At 42.1% G+C, this 20572-nt stretch overlaps 1 protein-coding gene across 1 annotated transcript; it reads left to right on the plus strand.

Annotated features, from left to right (window-relative positions):
- Nucleotides 1-1534: 1534 nt before the first annotated feature.
- LOC128779147 (centromere protein T-like) lies at nt 1535-20036 on the plus strand. The gene is given in 3 exon segments (XM_053922849.1): nt 1535-1713; nt 16543-16714; nt 16716-20036. Coding segments are annotated over 3 exon segments (1131 nt in total). The 5' UTR covers nt 1535-1580; the 3' UTR covers nt 17542-20036.
- Nucleotides 20037-20572: the final 536 nt, after the last annotated feature.

Below are 20572 nucleotides of genomic sequence, written 5' to 3' on the forward strand. Positions count from 1 at the left end.
TTGGGAAGAAATGTGACATGCCTGGTCCCAGTTCACTTTTCCAGCCTTTGAATCCATCTGTAACTACTTCTGAATCCCTAACTCTCATTCTACAGATGAGCAAGCTGAGACCAGGGTGAAGAAGACAACTCTGCCCAAGGTCACCTGGCTAATTAGAGTCAGTTCAGATCAGAAAAGGTAGCTCTGAACCTTGCCCTGGTTGTGTGATTTTATTATCTATATGCATGTGGAAATGGGCTGTTTGCTTGTGCTTTGAGGAAATGATTAACTTCTGACCTGCTGACCTTGGTTACCTAGTTGCCAGAGTGCTAATTAAGTATCTGGATGGTTACCTGGGCCAAGGAGGGCTTGAGAAAGGGACAGAACCTTCTGTTCCCAGCCACACCAGCTGCTCTGGTCATCCTCTGCCTCCTAGAACCATGGAATGTCCAAACTGGGAGGCATGAGAGAGCACCCATCCCTGCTCAGAAGAACATAAGGCCCAACAAGGGAAAAGGACCAGCCTGATGTCACACTGCTAGTAGGAGACACGCATCAATGCTCCAAGACAGCAGGGCAGATAGCATGTCCTTGAGAGAAGAAATGATCCATCCACCAAGCAGCATTAGCTCATCCCTGGCTCTACCCAGTCTGGCACTCCCAGCCTGGTATGTGTGTGGGGATGGGGTGGGACAGGGGAAGAAGGGGCTGTGAGGCACAGGAGGCTGTGATTGCATTGAACACTAACTACCCCAAGCTCTGGTGCTAGATTTTCATGCCTGATCCTCTTCATTCTTCACTACAGCTTTGTGAGACAGGCATTGTAATGTCTGTTTTAGAGAGGAGGAAACTGAGGCTCAAAACTATGGGGAAAGATCACCCATTTTCAAAATGGTTCAATCACAGTTCCAATGTGGTCAATTTGACTCTGAAGTTTGAGTTTCCTCTCTTTCTCCCTCCCCTGGTAGTCCCTGCCCCTGAGAGTCCAAGTTCTAGCGAGAATGTCCCAGACTAAAGGACGAGATAAAGCCCTCTTCTGACCTCACACTGTGCACACTTGGAGGTGAGGATTTGGGGGTCAGGAAGCCAGGCTTGGGCTGTCAGATGCACCTTGAGGACAGGAGGCTGTGTTAGGATTTGGAGAGGCCAACTGAGGATGGCACATGGCGACATCTGTTGAGCCACACCACCCCCCACCCAACCTGTATATTTAGTGGCTTAAGGGGAAAGTTGAGGGTCTGAATCCCTCTCTCCCCCCTTGAATAGCCCCCTCCCACACATAGCTCTGAAATTCTGTTATAACACTTAGGCACTGGCTAGGAGGTACAGTTCCAGAGGGAGACCGTGGGGCTGGGAAATTTGCCACTAGGATTAATACCTGGCCTTGACACACAGAGGCCAGGTCAGCCTAGACATATTATGAGCATGTTCAATTCTCTGTGTCAGTAGTCATGGAATAGACACTGGTCCCTACTAGACAGGGCTGTGGAGAAGGTGGAAATGGGATACGTCATACTTGTGTACACAGGAGTTTTTACATACAGTCTCAAGCTGGGCCACCAAAGCTCAGTCCTCTGAGGAAGGTCCCCAAGATAGAAGTAATGCAGATGCCCCCCATCCTGAACATTCCTTGGGTGCTGCTGCTTGGGCGTGCACTGCAGCATGGTGAGAGTGACATAAGAGTCTCTGGAGGTCATCAGACAAGCAGTGGACATCACACGTTCCTGTTCAATGGTAAGGATGTTAATTATTTTCAGACATGTTGTAGGAATTAGCTCCAGTGATGATAACAACAATAATAGCTCTCATTTATTGAGATCTGGCCTATGTCAGGCACGGACCCTGTATATGCAGATGCCTTCTGATCCTCATTACAGCCCTGTGAGGAAAGTGCTGGCATAACCCTTTGTAGATGAGGACACTGAGCCACCCCGAGGTGAGTAGCTCCTCATGCTGAGCAGGGCTCTGCCTAAACTGCTGGGCTCCACTGAGCAGTCTTGTCCAGTACATGGGCCCAATGCCCACTGGGCTCATCACTACTGTCCACTCTGCTAAGGATGCCTAGACCCCCATGAGGCCCAATGTCAGCATTCCTGAGACTCTCAATAGCCCTCACAGGGGCCATCCTGCTACCTGCTCAAGTCCTCCACACAGATACAAGGTTCAAGGTCTGGTTGGCTCTTAAGGACAGAGGTCACTCGGCAGAAAGGAAGACAGATCAAGAGAGCAGAGTTGGGGCAGGCTTGCTCCCAGTCACCCCACCCTCACCTCACCCATGATGGGAACTAGCTACTATTTAACTCTGCTTTCTAAAGGTCTGTGCTTTATAAATCATATAGACAGGAAGACATCCTGTGGAGAACAATGGAACAATGGATGGGTGGGTATGGGAGGTGAGCAAAGCACTTGCTCTCAGGCTGCCTCTTCCCAGGACAGGGAGAACGAAAGCCTTGAGGGCAAGTCAAAAGTGAGCAGACTAGCTCTGGCCCTGGTGTGGTTCAGTTGATTGGATCACCATCCTGTAACCAAAATGTCAAGGGTTTGATTGTCGGGGCATATACCTAGGTTTTGGATTCGATTCCCATTCCTGACATGTAGGACCTCCACTCTGGGTGCATACAGGAGGCAACAAATTGATGTTTCTCTCTCACATCAATATCTCTTTCTCCCTTCCCCTTTCTCTGAAAGCAATGAAAGAATGTCCCCAGGTGAGGATTTTTTTAAAAAGTGGACAGACTAAAGGGTGGCCTTTGGGTTCTTATGTAGACAGAAAGGGTGACAGGACTTTTTCTCCCTTACCTTGTTCCCTTCATCCCTACACTTAGAAGAAACAGAAGCATTTGGAAAGGATAAAAATGTCCTTTGACATGTAGGACTCCTCATGTCCAGGAGTTTTCAGCTGTGATAAGAGATCCCATCTAGAGCCTGGATAACCCTGAGAATCCAGCACAATACCAATACCATCCAGGGGACAGAGCATCTCTTGAGTCCACAGTTCCCAAACTTCAGTTGCTCTTCAGAGACCTCTCAGATCACTACCTGGCCTCTTATTGACTGATTAATTTCCACTAAGTTAACTTATTTTTAAGCTTCCATATGCATTTTAAAAGATTGCATATCACTATCATAAAAGGGAATCTAGTGTTTTTTCAAAACATTAAAATAACTGCCAATCTATTAAAATGCTTGAAACCATTTTCCTCTGGCGAGTTCACCTTGGGAAGGCTGCTGCTCCAGCTCTATCTACTTCCCCTGCTCACCCAATGCCTCTGCCATGTTCGCTGTGCCATGGCCCAGACACCTTCATAACAGGGACTCCATCACACTTCTTGATGTCCCTCTGCTCCCTGTGAACCTGCCAATCCTGGGTAGAGCCTCCTCACATCCTCTGCCTCACAGACTCTCCTTAGGGACATCTTCAGCACCAACCAAGTTCAATAGTGGGGTCACACCACTGCTTACCCTGTAGGGAGCCCTGGGGCCACAGCCTGGGAGGGTGATGGGAGGCTGTGCCTGGCCCGCTAACTGCTGCTGGCTCCACACACAGCCTGACTCCATCATTGGGACACATTCAGGAGTTCACCCTCTACAGACTTTTTCTCAAGAACCCACTTTCATGGCTCAGTTCCAACTCGAATGTGTTCTCCTTAAAGCATCTCTAACACTAGCTCCAAAATTTTCTCCACCAACCATATTCTGCCAAGATGATCCTTGGCAATCTTTTATTATTTGCTTTACTTTAGGAAACAAAATTCCCTAAGCAGTTGTTTCCCCCTCCTCCTCGCCTTTACCTCTCTTTTTGCCTCCCTGTGGTCAACAAGAATCCCCTGTTCCACTTTTGGGAAGCACCGACAGACACCTTATAGGAAGTCATGCTATTGTCTCCTTTCTAATCCCATGGAGCTTGGCAAGAGAGCAATATCTGGTGAAATGTTTGAATGAATGAGGATGCCCTCAGTTGAGACACCTAGCCCCTCTCTATGGCAAGCAAGCACAACTGGTCAAATAACTAGGAATAGTGAGCTAACTTTGGGTACCTATTGTATTCTAGGCACTGGGTGGGACTTCTCTCACATTGTTTCACCATTTCCCACAACAACCAGGTAAGGGGGCTTTCAAAATGTATCAAGATCCCTCCCACTTCCCACCACCTCCTTCTCTCCCTTGTGGTCCAAAGCATCATCTTCACTTCCCTGAAGCATGGCAATAAGCCTCCAAAGTGTCTCCCTACCGTCACCTTTGCCTCCTACACCCTCCTTTTCTCAACACAGGAGTCAAATATTCCTGTTAAAATGTAAATGAGATTATGTCACTCTTTAGTGTAATAAGCTCCCATAACCCCCTAACTCTCTCAGAGAAAAAGCCAAAGTTCTAACAAAACCCTACCTGACCTGTTTCCTCTGCCCTGCCCCTGCCTCCCCCCTACCTCACTCCAGTCTGTTCTCATTTCCTGCTGTTCTCTGCCTCACTTACTCCATCCCAGACACACAGGCTTTCTTGCTGTTCCCACACTTGGCATATTTCTGCCTGAGGTGTTTGCCATTGCTGTTCCTTCTGCAGGGAACCCTAATCTTCCAGGTACACATATGGCGCACAACCTCACCAATTCCTGATCTTAATGGCTCCTTGTCTGGACATTTTACCTGAAATGGCACCCCAACCCTGGCATTTCATATATCCCTACCCAGATTTAGTTTCCTTCTGGTCTTTAGCACCATCTGATACTAAGGTGTGTATTAACCAGTTCATTGTCCATCTTCTCTACCATACCCTCTCAGCCAGCCCCTTCCTTTTAAAATATCAGCCTCCCCACAGGCAGGGACTTTTGCCAGTTTTGTTCTCTGGGGTATCCTCACACATAGTGACCAACTGGGACTATGGTACCATTTTTTTTGAGCAGTCTAAGGTTCAGAGGAGTTAAAAATTCTGCCCAAAATCACACAGCTAGTAAGTGATGGAGCTGTTACAGACTCTGGTCTATCTGCCCTCCATATCACTCTCCTTCTAATACCCATGGCAGTGGTTCTGCCAACCATGGTTTTGCATGCTTCAGTCTCTATGCAAAGCAGGAGAGGAAGTTGCAACCAGATTCCCTCAGGACTTGTTCTCCCAGCATCACGGATTTACAGGATGAGAGGCCTCTTAGTGGCAGCAACTGACAAGGGCCAATAATTCAGTGCCAGTTGCTGGGAAAGTAAGACTTTTTTTTTTCTTGCTCGTTTTGCAAGAAAGGAAAAATGCCATTTGGCCTTGGAAAGATGTTCTTGCTGCCAAACACATGATTTTTGCATATGGTGAGGATGTGTGATTTTTACATATGTATTTTTTTCCTTTTTTTTTCTTTTAGTAAAAACAGATTCATCTTGGGCAAGAAGGTGAAAGGAAGGAGTGTAAGAGGATTGCCATAGAAAACCACTACTTTGCAATTACAGAGACCATGAGCCAAGAGTTTGCTTGCTCCATGGATGAAAGGGAATTAAAAAATTAGGAAATAAGGCAAAAGATCACTAGTTTATGAAACAAGAGCTAGATTTGGGATTTGGGAGATGGCTCCCATGTGTCCTTTCTAAAGCATCCCAGGTCTTCAAGAGTACTTAGATATTCGTAAACTTGGAGATGGCAAAGGGCAGGAATGATGCCACTCTCCATCTGTGCCCAGGGCAGACATTAATAATCAATCCCAGTATTCTTTATCACTAAGCAGGGAGGCTGACTGGAGACTCTAGAAACCTCCACCAATTAATTGAGTTGGGGTTGGCAAGTAAGGTGAAACAAGTTTGCTCTTCTACCCTAATCAACCCTTTTGTTGTATAAAAGAAGTGATTGAGACACAGAGAGAAGAAGCAACCTGACAGAGGTAGCGCTGAATGTTCACATTAATAAGTCCTCTTCCAGCTTTGCTGCTACCTCCCAGACTACAGTTCATTTTGCTAAACCTCCCGTCTTGGGTGTCTCTGTGAGAAGTTCTGAGCTGCCTGATTACCTGAAAGAGGGTTCAGAGAATTATATCTGGGAGCTTTGATTTCCTGTCACTGCAGACTTTCCATCAGTATTTATGTAACAGGCCATCATTTTCTATGGAATCACAACAGGACAAATGACTGTCTTAACAGAACAAACTTCACCATTCTGGCATCATGGCCTTTCACATGCTATGAAGATCACTCTTAAAGAGAAAAGCTAATAACTGGAAAGAGTCAGCATTCCCACAGGAAACTGTTACTACTCTAGAGATGGTTCTTGTATATTTTTCCTCAGTTGAAGGATGAAGTTTTCCACTAGATTAGCATTTCCAAAGTGCTTTATGGGAAGCACATTCTCAAGATGGTCTAGAAGATTTTCCACACATTAACATAAACTGAAATACGAATAAAATTAAAAGATCTATGGCCAAATAGACAAACTCAGCATAATACACCTTTTTTGGAGGCACATATTGCATCTTAGAACATGCAGGCCCTGAGAAGTCCTGCAGTAAACTCTTGTATATTGATTGCATTTCTCAATATACATTGGGCTACAGAACCTGTTTATTCATATCATTCATTAAAATTCTGCTGGACTTTCTTTCAAAAACACCAGTTTAGTTGCATCACATTAAAGGGGAAGGAATGTATGAGTCAGATTTAGAAAAACTCAGTTTGAATCCTGGCTATGTATCTTGAACATTTTATTCAGTTTCTAGGTAATGGGAAATCATCTAGATTTAGTTTAGGTTTTTCAAATACATTTATTTGTTAGATACCATATAAATTCATTATAGGGAATTTGGATAATATAAAAATGTATAGGAAAAAAGATTAAAATTGCTCACAATTTCACCATCTAGAGAGAACCACTGTTAAAATTTTGATATACAGGGGTGAGCAAAAGTAGGCTTACAGTTGGGAACAAGAAAACCAGAGTTTATTCTTTTCCTAAAGATATTATTTATTTATTTTTTAGAGAGAGGAAGGGAGAAAGAGGAGAGGGAGAGAAACATCAATGTGTAATGAGAGGCATATTACCTCTTGTGCCCACTACTGGGGACCTGGCCTGCAACCCAGGCATGTGCCTTAAACTGGGAATCAAACCCTTGACCCTTTGATTCACAAGTTGGCATCCAATCCACTGAGCCACACCAGCCAGGGTCACAGTTTATTCTTGTATTGCTATTCACTGTATAATTTTCCATATGATCAACTGTAAACCTACTTTTGCCCCACCCTGTATGCATAGTTTTATATTCTACTATATTTTTTGTTTTTCTTTTAATTTTTATTGTTATTCAATTATAGGGTATGCCTTTTCTCCCCTCCCCTCCCCCCTACCCCACCTGAACCCACCTCCCTCCCCCACTCCCCCCCCCAATTTTGTCCATGTATCCTTTATAATAGTTCCTGCAATCCCCTCTTCCCACTGTCCCCACCCCACTCCCCCCTGGCCACTGCTAGACTGTTCCCAACCTCAATGTCTCTGGTTGTATTTTGTTTGTTTTTTTCTTCTATTGATTATGTTCCAGTTAAGGGTGAGATCATATGGTATTTGTCCCTCACCACCTGGCTTATTTCACTTAGCAGAAAAAAAATGTGATAACCAAAGTATCTAACAATGCTCCCTTAAAAACCACGAATTTAAATGATGTTATAGGTTTATATCATATGAATGTTATCTAAAATTTTAGGGGCCAGATGTTTCAAAAATTAGAATTGTTTGGATTTTAGAGAAGATAAGACTGGGCAAAAATTGTATATTATTAAACTCCTGCAATAGGATCTTCACAGCAGCCTAAAACCAAGTATAATATTGTACTTGGGCAAGAAAATATTTGAACAATCACACTAAATGAAATAAATAATGGCTATTGAGCATCCTCCTTTAAGTTCAAATTAGCTTTTTGCCACCAACGAACTTGCAAAAACATCTGTCAGCTCTAAGGGTTTTGCAGATTATGGAATCATACACATAGGTCTGGAGGCCTGTGCTGTGATTGGCAACTAAGCCAACCCTTTATTGCTAACTGTTTTGGTCATTTTCCAACTTACATTATTGTAAGTAATGCTGAAAAAAGTGTTCTTGCCCATAAACTTTTGTACAACCATAGTTCCTTCCTAGGGATTATTCCTAAAAGTTGACCTCTTGAGTCACAAAAAATTAACATTCTTAAAGTTGTTGATATATCCGCTAAACTGCACTCCAGAAAGCTGACAATTTATGCTGCCTACATCACTGTGTGAGAGGGGCTACTTCCCAACCAGTAACAATAGTATTATCAGTGTTTGAGGAATAAATTCCAATTTGACGAACAAAAACTTCCATCTTCCTTTGAGTTACATCCCCTTTTTATTAGTGATATTCAACCTTTTTTCAGATGCAAATTGAATGATTATATTTCTTTTTTAATTGTCTTTATATTTCCCATGCAAATCTTTTCATTGAGGTATTCATATTTTTTCTCTTGACTTGTAAGAGCTCTATAGATTAACTATATTCATACACTTTCAAAATCCTATGTTGTAATATTTTTCTCATTTTGTCATTTGACTTTTAATGTTATTTATGATGTTTTAATAGTTCCCCAAAATTTAAAAAGTAAAATATGTAATACATGTAGAATACAAAACACTTTAGAAACATATAAGGAATCAGACCTGCAATTCAGCCAACGAGAAATAACCACATTAATATTTTAGTGTAAACTTTCTTAATAATTACTGCTTTTATCAAACAAGGGTATGCCCATTTGTATGTGGTTTCATAGCCAGCTTTGCCTTCACTTATTCTTGTGAATGTTTTTTTCCCCATTTTAACAAATATTCTTCTATAACTAGAATTTTATGATCACATAGTGTCCCATTGTATCCAATCATCATTTATTTAAATATTCCCTGGTTTTGGATACTCAGATTGTTTTCAGTCTTCATCTTTACTTGTAATGCTATGTTGAACAGCCTTGTACCACCATCTATTCTGACATGTCTAATCATATCTTTATTTTAAAAAATTCAAAAATTTCTGGGACAGAGGGCAGGTGCACATTTAATTTTTCATTATACAGTAGTTGATATTTGTTAAGCAAATTTTAAAAATGTTCAGCGATTTTAAGAAAATAAGAATCATCTATAATTTTTCCACCCAGAAATAGCTGCCATTGAAAACATTAGACTTTCATCTTACCCTTTTATCTGTACATGACGTTTGAATAAACATAATATAGATTACATTGTACATGCCGTCTTCTAAATACAATTACTTAACTTTGCTATACTATAAACAACTTTTTGAGTATATATGTAGTTTTAAACTACGATACTTTTATTGATCACATAATATTGTGTTGCTTGGCTGTACCATAATTTACTTAACCTTTCTTTAAGAATTTTGAGGCTAAGGGAATTTGGGGGTTTTGTTATTTACAATACTGTGACAAACATCATTGCCATATCCTTAATTTGTTCCTCCGGATACATATTTATGTGTGTTCACTTTCAGTCAAATCAGCCAGTCAACAAGATATATATCTTTTTTAATTTTTATTGTTATTCAATTACAGTTGTGTGCCTTTTCTCCCCATCCCTCCACCCCACCGCAGACCAACCCACCTCCCTTCCCCACCTTCACCCTCAACCTTGATTTTGTCCATGAGTCCTTTATAATAGTTCCTGTAATCCCATCTCCCCACTGTCCCTTCCCCACTCCCCTCTGACTATTGTTAGATTGTTCTTAACTTCAATGTCTCTGGTTATGTTTTCTTTGCTTTTTTCTTCTGTTGATTATGTTTCAGTTAAAGGTGAGATCATATGGTATTTGTTCCTCACCAACTGGCTTATTTCACTTAGCATAATGCTCTCCAGCTCCATCTATGCTGTTGCAAAGGGTATAAGCTCCTTCTTTCTTTCTGCTGCATAGAATTCCATTGTGTAAATGTACCATAGTTTCTGGATCCACTCATTTGCTGATAGGCACTTAGGTTGCTTCCAGTACTTGGCTATTGTAAATTGTGCTGCTATGAACACTGGGATGCATAGGTTCTTTTGGATTGGTGTTTCAGGGTTCTTAGGGTATAATCCCAGCAGCAGAATTGCTGGGTCAAAGGGCAGTTCCATTTTTAGTCTTCTGAGGAAATTCCATACTCTTTTCCACAGTGGCCTCATGAGTCTGCATTCCCACCACCAATGTACTAGGGTTCCCTTTTCTCTGCATCCTCTCCAACATTTGTTTGTGGATTTGTTTATGTTGGCCACTCTGACTGGTGTGAGATGGTACCTCATTGTGGTTTTAATTTACATCTCTCTGATGGCTAGTGATGCCCAGCATCTTTTCATATGTCTCTGGGCCCTCTGTATGTCTTCCTTGGAGAAGTGTCTGTTCAAGTCCTTTGCCCATTTTTTAATTGGGTTGTTTGTCTTCCTGTAGTAGAGTCATGTGAGTTCTTTATATATTTTGGAGATCAGGCCCTTGTCTGAGGTATCATTGGCAAATATGTTTTCCCATACTGTTGGTTCTCTTTGTATTTTAATGCTGTTTTCTTTAGCCATGCAGAAGTTTTTTATTTTCATGAGGTCCCATTTGTTTATTCTTTCCTTTATGTCCCTTGCTTTAGGGGACATGTCTGTGAGGATGTTGCTGTGTGGAATGTCTGCGATTTTCCTGCCAATGTTTTCCTCTGTGACTGTTATGGTGTTACGGCTTATATTTCAGTCTTTTATCCACCTTGAATTTATTTTTCTATAGAGCATAAGTTGGTAATCGAGTTTCATTTTCTTGCACATAGCTGTCCAGATCTCCCAACACCATTTGTTGAAGGGGCTATTTTTGCCCCATTTTATGCTCCTGCCTCCTTTGTCAAATATTAACTGACCGTAGAGACGTGGGTTTATTTCTGGGCTCTCTGTTCTGTTCCATTGGTCTATGTGCCTGTTTTTATGCCAGTACCAGGCTGTTTTGATTACAGTGGCCTTGTAATACAGTTTGATATCAGGTATTGTGATCCCTCCTGCTTTGTTCTTCTTTCTCAACATTGCTGCAGCTCTTCGGGGGTGTTTATGGTTCCATATAAATTTCTGAAATGTTTGTTCTATATCTGTGAAATATGTAATGGGTACTCTAATAGGAATTGCATTGAATCTATAAATCGCTTTGGGTAGTATGGCCATTTTGATGATGTTAATTCTTCCAATTCATGAGCATGGTACATGCTTCCATTTGTTTGTGTCTTCCTTAATTTCTTTCTTCAGTGTTGTGTAGTTTTCTGAGTACAGGTCTTTTACCTCCTTGGTTAGGTTTATTCCTAGGTACTTTATTTTTCTTGTTGCTATATCAAATGAGACTTTTTTCCTGATTTCTGTTTCTGCAGTTTCGTTGTTGGTGTACAGGAATGCCTTTGATTTCTGAGTATTGACTTTGTATCCAGCTGTTTTGCCAAATTCATTTATTAGGTCGAGTAGTTTTTCAGTGGAGTCTATAGGATTTTCCATGTACACTATCATGTCATCTGCAAACAGTGACAGTTTCATTTCCTTCTTTCCAATTTGGATGCCTTTTGTTTCCTTTTCTTGTCCGATTGCTGTGGCTAGGACTTCCAGTACTTTGTTGAATAGGTGTGGTGAGAGAGGGCATCCTTGTCTTGTTCCTGATCTTAGTGGGAAAGCTCTAAGTTTTTGTCCATTGAGTATGATGTTGGCTGTAAGTCTCTCATATATGGCCTTTATTATGTTAGGAAATGCTCCCTCTATTCCCACTTTGCTGAGTGTTTTTTATCATAAATGGGTGCTGTATCTTATCAAATGCTTTTTCTGCATCTATTGATATGATCATGTGATTTTGTCTTTGCTGTTGTTGATGTGATGTATTATGTTTTTTGATTTGCGAATATTGTACCATCCTTGCATCCCTGGGATGAATCCCACTTGGTCATGGCGTATGATCTTTTCAATGTATTGCTGGATGCGGTTTGCCAATACTTTGTTGAGAATTTCAGTGTCTATGTTCATCAGAGATATTGGCCTGAAGTTTTCTTTCTTTGTTGTGTCTTTGTCTGGTTTTGGGATTAGGATGATGCTGGCTTCATAAAAAGAGTTTGGGAGTCTTCCATCAGTTTCGATGTTTTCGAATAGTCTGTGAAGGATAGGGGTTAGCTCTTCCTTAAATGCTTTGTAGAATTCTTCTGTAAAACCATCTGGTCCAGGGCTTTTGTGTTATGGGAGTTTTTTGATGACTGCTTCAATTTCATATGCTGTTATTGGTCTGTTCAGGTTTTCTGCTTCTTCTTCATTCAGTTTTGGAAGATTATATTTTTCTAGAAATGTGTCCATTTCATCTAGGTTTTCAAATTTCTTAGCATACAGTTCTTCATAGTAATTTCTTACAATCCTTTGTATTTCTGTGGTATCAGTTGTAATCTCTCCTCTTTCATTTCTAATTCTGTTTATTTGGATCCTCTCTCTTTTCTTCTTGATGAGCCTACTTAAGGGCTTGTTGATTTTATCTTTTCAAAGAACCAGCTGCTGAATTCATTGATCCTTAGAATTGTGCTTTAAGTCTCTATGTCATTTAACTCTGCTCTGATCTTGGTTATTTCCTTCCTTCTGCTTGCTCTGGGCTGTCTTTGTTGGTGTTCCTCCAGTTCTTGTAGGCGTAGGGTTAGGTTGTTTGTTTGAATTGTTTCTAACTTCTTAAGGTAGGCTTGTATTGCTATGAACTTCCCTCTCAGGATGGCCTTTGCTGTGTACCATAGGTTTTGGGTTGCCGTGAGTTCATTTTCATTTGTTTCCAGAAAGCTTTTGATTTCTTCCCTAATCTCGTTCTTGACCCATTCATTGTTTAATAGCATGCTATTCAATCTCCATGATTTTGAGTGTTTTAGGTTTTTTTCCTTTGGGGTTGGTTTCTAATTTCAGTCCCTTGTGGTCAGAGAAAATGCTTGATATGATTTCAATTTTCTTGAATTTGTTCAGGCTTGCTTTGTGTCCTATCATGTGGTCTATCTTTGAGAAAGTTCCATGGACACTTGAAAAGAACGTGTATTTTGCTTCTTTGGGATGAAAAGCTCTATATATATCAGTTAAGTCCATTTCCTCTAGGGTATTGTTCAGTGACACAATATCTTTGTTGATATTTTGTCTGGAAGACCTGTCCCTTTTTGATAGTGGCGTGTTAAAATCCCCTACTATAATTGTGTTGCTGTCAATATCTTTCTTGAAATCCTCCAAGATTTTCTTTATGTATTTGGGTGCACCTATGTTGGGTGCATATATATTTACAATGTTTATGTCTTTTTGGTGGATTCTTCCTTTGAGTATTATGAAGTGACCTTCTGGGTCTCTCTTTATGGCCCTTTTCTTGAAGTCTGTTTTGTCTGATATGAGTATTCTTACCCCTGCTTTTTTTTCCTGTCCGTTTGCTTGGAAAATTTGTTTCTAGCCCTTCACTTTCAGTCTGTAGAGATCTTTTGTCCTGAGGTGGGTCTCCTGTAGGCAGCATATGTGTGGGTCATGTTTTCTTATCCATTCAGCTCTTCTATGTCTTTTGATTGGAGCATTTAACCCATTTACATTGAATGTTATTATTGATAGGTTGTTATTCATTCCCATTGTTTCCTACCTGTGTTCCTCTGTCTTTCTCTTTTCCTTCCTTTCCTTAAAGCAGTCCCTTTAGCATCTCTTGCAGAGCTGGTTTGATGGAAGTGTATTCTTCTAGACTTCTTTTGTCTGGGAAGCTCTTTATTTGGCCTTCTATCTTGATTGAGAGCCTTGCTGGGTAAAGTAGCCTTGGTTGCAGTCCTCTGGTTCTCATTACTTGGAATATTTTTGGCCATTCTCTTCTGGCTTGGAGCGTTTCCATTGAGAAGTCAGCAGCTAACCTTATTGGGGCTCCCTTGTATGTTACTTCCTTTTTCTCCCTTGCTGCCTTTAAGATCCTCTCTTTGTCTTGGAATGTTGCCATTTTAATTATTATGTGTCTTACAGTGGGCCTCTTGGGGTTCCTCTTGCTTGGGATTCTCTGTGTTTTCTGGATTTGTGTGACTTATTCTCTCATCAGATTAGGGAAATTTTCCATCATTACTTTTTCAAACAGGTTTTCTATCCCTTGCTCTTCTTCTTCTCCTTCTGGTATTCCTATTATACGGATATTGTTATGTTTCATGTTGTCCTGCATTTCCCTTATTACCTCTTCATTCTTTCTGAGCCTCTTTTCCTTTTCTTGCTCTTTCTGGGTGTTTTTTTCTACTTTGTCCTCCAGCTTGTTGATCCGATCCTCTGCTTCATCAAGCCTGCTTTTGATTCCTTCTACTGTGTTGTTCAGTTTAGAAATTGTATTCTTCATTTCCTCTTGGCTCTTGTTGATTGTTTCTATTTCCTTTTTCATGTTGATATAGTTTGCAGTGAGTTCATTGTATTTTCCCTGTAGTTTATGGTAATTCTCTGTGAGCTCAGTGAGCTTCCTGATAACAATTGCTTTGAACTCAGTATCTGATAGTTGACTTGCCTGTATTTCATTTAGCATTCTTTCTGAGGCTTCCTCCTTTCCTTTCATTTGGGGATTGTTTCTTTGTCTTCCCATTGTTTGTGAGACTCTTCTTGTTAGCCTCTGCTTCTTAAATTGATCTATTCTCACTCCCTGGGTTTATGGTATGAACTTCTATGGTAGAATGCCAGTGGGCTTCAGTGGTGCCGTCTCCTTAATCTCCTGAGCTCACTGGTCTTGAGCTGACATTTATGGGTCTAACAGAGTCTAACTGTAGCCTTTTTGGAGCTCCAGGTTTTATTGTCTCACCTGTTGGAAAAGGAGATCGAAGAAAAAAAAAGGAGAAGGGAAGGAAGGAAAAAGGAATAGAAAAGGAAAGGAAGGAAGGAAGGAAGGAAGGAAGGAAGGAAGGAAGGAAGGAAAGAAGGAAGGAAGGAAGGAAGAAAGAAGGAATTAAAAAAGAAAGAAGGATAGAAAGGAAGAAGGAATTTAGGGTGAAAGAAAAAAAAATAGATACCTTCTGTTGGCTTTAAACCTGTCAGGTCAGCTCTGCTATTCTTCCTGTCTGTGAAATGGGAAGGGGTGAGTGGAGGGATTTGTTTCACTTTTCTCCCTTCCTGAGCCATACTCGTCACTGTTGTCCAGCCCCCAGTCCGGTTCCTCAGGGTCCTTCTGCTCCCCCCTAGGCCTTTAGTCCAGCAGTTGTGCTGTCGTTGAGGTGCACCAATTAGGGGCAACTCCCACTCCACCTTCTTGTTCTTTGCTGTCCTAGATGCTAGGAGATCTCGGTGCTCCTTCAGGGTAGTTCAGCCCCCTACTGGGTCAAGTCTTTCCAGGGACTGCAGTCTCCCTTAGCCCTTCAGCTCCCCTCTGCTGGGCATTCTGCCTTAGTCCTAGAGAGCGAGTAGGCCCTGCGGGGCTCTGTGGGCAAGGGCTAGGTGGGAGGTGTTCAGTCCTCTGTGCTTCAGGCATGGTCCCCGAGGGCAGCCAGGTGGTTGATCGGGCTGCGCACTGATCTCAGGCTTTGGGCCTGTGCGCCCAGGCAGCCGGGGTGCTAATCAGAGTGTGCACCCACTCGGGCTTTCAGATGTGGGTGCCCATGCAGCTGATCTGGGTGCGCACCAACCAGGCTTCAGGTGTGTGCTGGGGGTGCTAATCCCGTGTTCACAGTCCAGGGGCTGAGTGGTTAGGGGCGCAAGAGGCCACGGCTGCTGCGGAGACTTCTCTAAACAGCCGCTGAGTGCCTCTATTTTCTCTTTTTCTTTTCGAGAAATTCCTCCTATTCAAGCCCCTCCAGTTCAATTATCACCTGGCCTCTCACACAGCCTAGTCTGGCTCTCTCCCAAGAATCCTGCAGCAGACCCCGCGCTCTGGCTGGGGGCTTCAGCCGCCCTGGTCCCCACGCTGGTCCCAGGGACCTTATTGTCCTTAAGCACTCTTCTTACCATCTGATCTTTCAACATCCTCTATCTTTGGTCTCCAACCTTCATATATGCTGGAATACCATTGGCTGTTCACTCTGTTCCTCAGATCAGCTAGGCGTTTCACTGGTGTCAAGGGGAAGTGAACTCTGCTCCCACCTATCTCGCCGCCATCTTCCCCAGGGCCAACGTATACATTTTTGAGGATTTTAATACACATTGGTAAATTACATCATGGAGTTTAATCTGACTAACACTCTTTCCTGCAGTGTTTAAGACTTTCCTAGCATGCTGACCAGTAAAGGGAAATAATCTTTTAATTTAAATTTTGATTAAATGTGGTGTTTCATTGTAATTTAATGTGCTTAAAAAAAACCCAGCAACATCAAACATTCTTTTATATGTTTACTGACCAGTTGTTTTTCTCTTCTGTTAATTACTTATTTCTATTTTCCTATTTGAGTGTTTATCTTCCTCCCATTGTTTTGTAAGCTTTCTTTATAAGTTAAGCTTATTAACACTTTAACATGCCATAGTTTTGGAAGTATTTTTTCCAGTTTTACACTTGCTTCAGATTTTTTAAAATATGTCTTTCAGAGACCTGGTTTAGCCGGCAGACCTCCTACACGCCGAGCTGTAGATATGAGTGCGTTTTTGCAAGATCTGCAAAATACCTCTGTGGTCTTGACTCTTCCAGGTGACAGCCTCAGAACTCCTGTTGCTACCCTGCCAATAGACAACGTGTTGGAGGACACCCAGCCCTTCTCCCAGCCTTTGATCGGCCGTTCCCCCAGTTCATGCCACTCCCTCCCCTGCCCTTCTTTCTTTGCTGAGAGGACTGTCGGTCACAGGACATGGAGCAGTGGGCCTGCAGAACGACAGTCCTGGCAAACCAGCCCAACTTCTGGTAGGAAAGGCAGAGGAGGTTGATGGCCTTGCCATGGGCTTCCCACACACCAGAAATAGTAGCTCTGGAGAAGAGGGACTGCAGCCCTTACAGGCTGGAGTTGGTGAGGAGGCAGAGGAAGTGATGGAAGAAAGCTTGAGCATGAGTGGCATGGAGGAGGCAGCAGGAGCACAGGGATCTGCCAGAGCAGAAGAGCCTGAGAGACACGAAGAAGGGATAGAAGCAGAGGCATCCTGGGGGGCCACTGAGGCCAAGGAGCCAGAAGGATGTTCAGGAAATAAGGACACCACTAGTAGGACAGGAAGTCCAGAGTTGACCTCCACCACCCTGGAGTTTCAGCAGGCCAGGCAACTCAAGTTTCTTGAGCCAGCCCCACCGACTAGCACTGCAGTCTTGTCTTCAGAGCCTCTATCAGCCAGGCATCCTCCCAGGGCCTGAACTGCTGGCCCCAGACTCCGCCAAGATCCTTACAAGACAGGACTGAGCCACTATGCTAAGCTTTTCAGCTTCTATGCTAAAATGCCCATGGAGAAGGCGGCTCTTGAGATGGTGGAGAAGTGCCTGGACAAGTATTTTCAACATCTTTGTGATGACCTGGAGGTATTTGCTGCTCATGCTGACCACAAGACTGTCAGGCCAGAGGACCTGGAGCTGCTGATGCGACCGCAGGGCCTGGACACCGACCAAGTCTCCCTGCACGTGATTGTGGAGTGGCACCTGCCCCTGCAGTACCGGCAGCTCCTCATCCCTTGTGCATTCAGTGGCAACGCTGTCTTCCCTGCTCAGTAGTAGACAGGCCTTGACACCTGTCCTGTCCCCACTGGGGGCCCCTTGGCCCCACATACTCTTCCAGGTCTCCTCCCCACGCCCCACGTGGGGCACCAGATGTCGCGGATCCTGGCCAGCAGGATCCATTGTGGTTGCTATATTCATATACACACCGACTACAGAGATCCTGTGGAGGAAAAGGGACAGCGCAGCCACTCTCTCAAGAGGAGAGCGCCTGTGAGCACCTCGGCCACTCCCTCAAGAGGGGTGGGCCCCGACCCTTGCCTTGACAGGTTTTTATTGTTTTTCTAGGCCCCTTACATCAAAGAAGGTCCTCCTTTACTATGCAAAGGTTTGTTTTGGGTGGTTATCTTTTGCAGACAAAGGAGAGGATGTTGCTGAATACATCAAAGGAGGATATTTGCAATGTAAAGGGAGAAGTGGTCAAAACAGCTAGGTTCCATACCTAGAAGGTCTAGCCCAGATTTTGGGAAGATAAAGATACTCAGTAAACATTTGCTTGCCTCAGGGTGAGGGAATTTTAGCAAGAGCAAGTCTCATAGCAGCCAAGATACAATGCAGGCCTGATTTCCCACAGGAGAACTTATCCATGGATGTGGGTCCTGCCCGCCAACCTCTCTCCCCACTGGCTTTTCCATGTGGGGGCTGAGCCACATGTCTTCAGCCTATGATAGCAATAATTTTATATAGCCTGACCTATCAGACTTGTCTCTCTAATATCTTTTTTAACATTTTCCTTTGAAAGACCCTGTCCTGTCTCATGTGTTGAAAAGACTGACCTACATTTTCTTCTAGTGGCTTTGTGACTTTATTTTTATATACATGTCTTTAATTCACTAAGAATTTATTTGAATTGATTTTAGTTTATGACTAAGCTAAGGATTGGAGTTATTTTTTTTCCAATGTCATTTATTGAATAATCCATCCTTTCCACAAGGATTTGAAATGTCACCATTATCACATACTAAATATTTATACATACTCCAGTCTCTCTCTCAGCTTGCCACTGTGTCCCATCAATCTCTCTGTCTACTCAGGGGCTGAAGGGAGAGAGATTTCTGGCTAGAACAGGCAGGATTTGATAACTGATTAGACATCGGGTGAGTTGAAGATGACTTCAAGGTTTGAGACTGAATAACTGGATGGATGGTGTTGCCATTAATCAAGAAAATGGAGGTGGGGGAGGGATCTCTCTAGCCTGAGTCTCTCCTTTCTTCAATCCATCACTCATATTTCAGGGAGAATAAAACTTTTAATACGTATTTATTTTAATATATTAAAAAATCATGCATGCACATGATAAAAAATATTCAACCAGTCCAAAATGTTTACAATAAAAAGTAACTCTCTCTACAACTTCTATTCCAAATTCTCCTAGAAGCAACACTTAATAGTTTTTTTGTGTATCTTTATAGAAATTATTTTAGATATATATAATCATAGATAGATGGATGCCTTCATGCACACACATTCCCACAGATCTTTCAAACAAATGGAACCATACTACAAACACCATACAGCTCTCTGATTATTTTAACCTCAAGATTTATCTTTAAAATGGTGTTATACGAGCACATATAGATCCACCTCGTTGTTTTAATGGCTATTTGAATTTCCACTGAATTACGCACCATCATTTTTTTACCCAACCTCCATAGAGGAATACTTTGGGCTTTTGTTCCAATTAATTTTTCTTTTGAAGCATGGAGTTGACTATGTTTCTCTTCTGATTAAAATTCTCCCTGGCTTCTCTCTACCAACAAAACAGAAATAAAAACCCTGTCTGACTACTGGTGTCCTCACAAAGTGGCTCCCCTTCTCTCTGAACCTCATTCTCACTTTGGCCCTCTGACTCATCACCTCAAACTTCTTGGAAGTCCCTCCATACCTCTATGATTTCTCATGCCCTTCAGCCTTTTAGATATGGTCCTTACTGCCTTAAAACTCTTCTTCGCCATGTCTAAATGTAGAACTCTTATTTTTCCTTTAAAGCTCTTCCCAGTAGACACCTCCTCTGTGAAGCCTTTTACCTTTTCCTAGTACCCCCTCACCTCCTTAAATATGTGCACTTCACATACACACATACAAAGATAAAGAGAGAATCTTAAAAGCGCCAAGAGGAAAGGAGAGAGCTACCTACAAAGGAGTTCCCATAAGACTATCAGCTGATTTCTCAAAAGAAACCTTAGAGGCAAGAAGAGGCTGGAAAGAAGTATTCCAAGTCATGAAAGGCAAAGACCTACATGCAAGATGACTCTATCCAGCAAAGCTATGATTTAGAATGGAAGGGCAGATAAAGTTCTTCCCAGGTAAGGTTAAGTTAAAGGAGTTCATCATCACCAAGCCATTATTATATGAAAAGTTAAAGGAACTTATTTAAGAAAAAGATCATGAAAACTATGAACAGTAAAATGACAACAAACTCACAACTATCAACAACTGAACCTAAAAAACAAACTAAGCAAACAACTAGAACAGGAACAGAATCACAGAAATGGAGATCACATGGAGGGTTATCAGTGGGGAGGGGAGGGGAAGAATGGAAGGGGGGAAGGTACAGGGAATAAGAAGCATAATTGGTAGGCATAAAATAGACAAGGGGAGGTTAAAGATAGTATAGGAACAGAGAAACCAAAGAATTTATATGTACAACCCATGGACATGAACTAAGAGGGGAGAATGCTGGAGGGTACGGGGGGTACAGGGCAAAGGCGGGATAAAGAAGAGGAAAAAAATTGGGACAACTGTAATAGCATAATCAATAAAACATACTTAAAAAAAGAAATTGAATACAAAATAATATTATTAGTTTTATAACTAAAATACCAAGAATTATAAGATAAACTTTAAAACCTAGGAAAAATGTTTAGAATACAATTGTAATAAATTGAATATTAATTTAAACTCCTCCCCAAAAGAACATTTCCCAAAAGGTGCATATAGCACATTCCATTGGCCAGAACTTACTCACATGCCCAAGCCTACTACTGTAAAGGAGGCTGGAAAACGTAGTCTTTATTTGAGACTGCCT

This window comes from Desmodus rotundus, chromosome 4 (genome assembly GCF_022682495.2).
Source record: "Desmodus rotundus isolate HL8 chromosome 4, HLdesRot8A.1, whole genome shotgun sequence".
Lineage (NCBI taxonomy): Eukaryota > Metazoa > Chordata > Mammalia > Chiroptera > Phyllostomidae > Desmodus > Desmodus rotundus.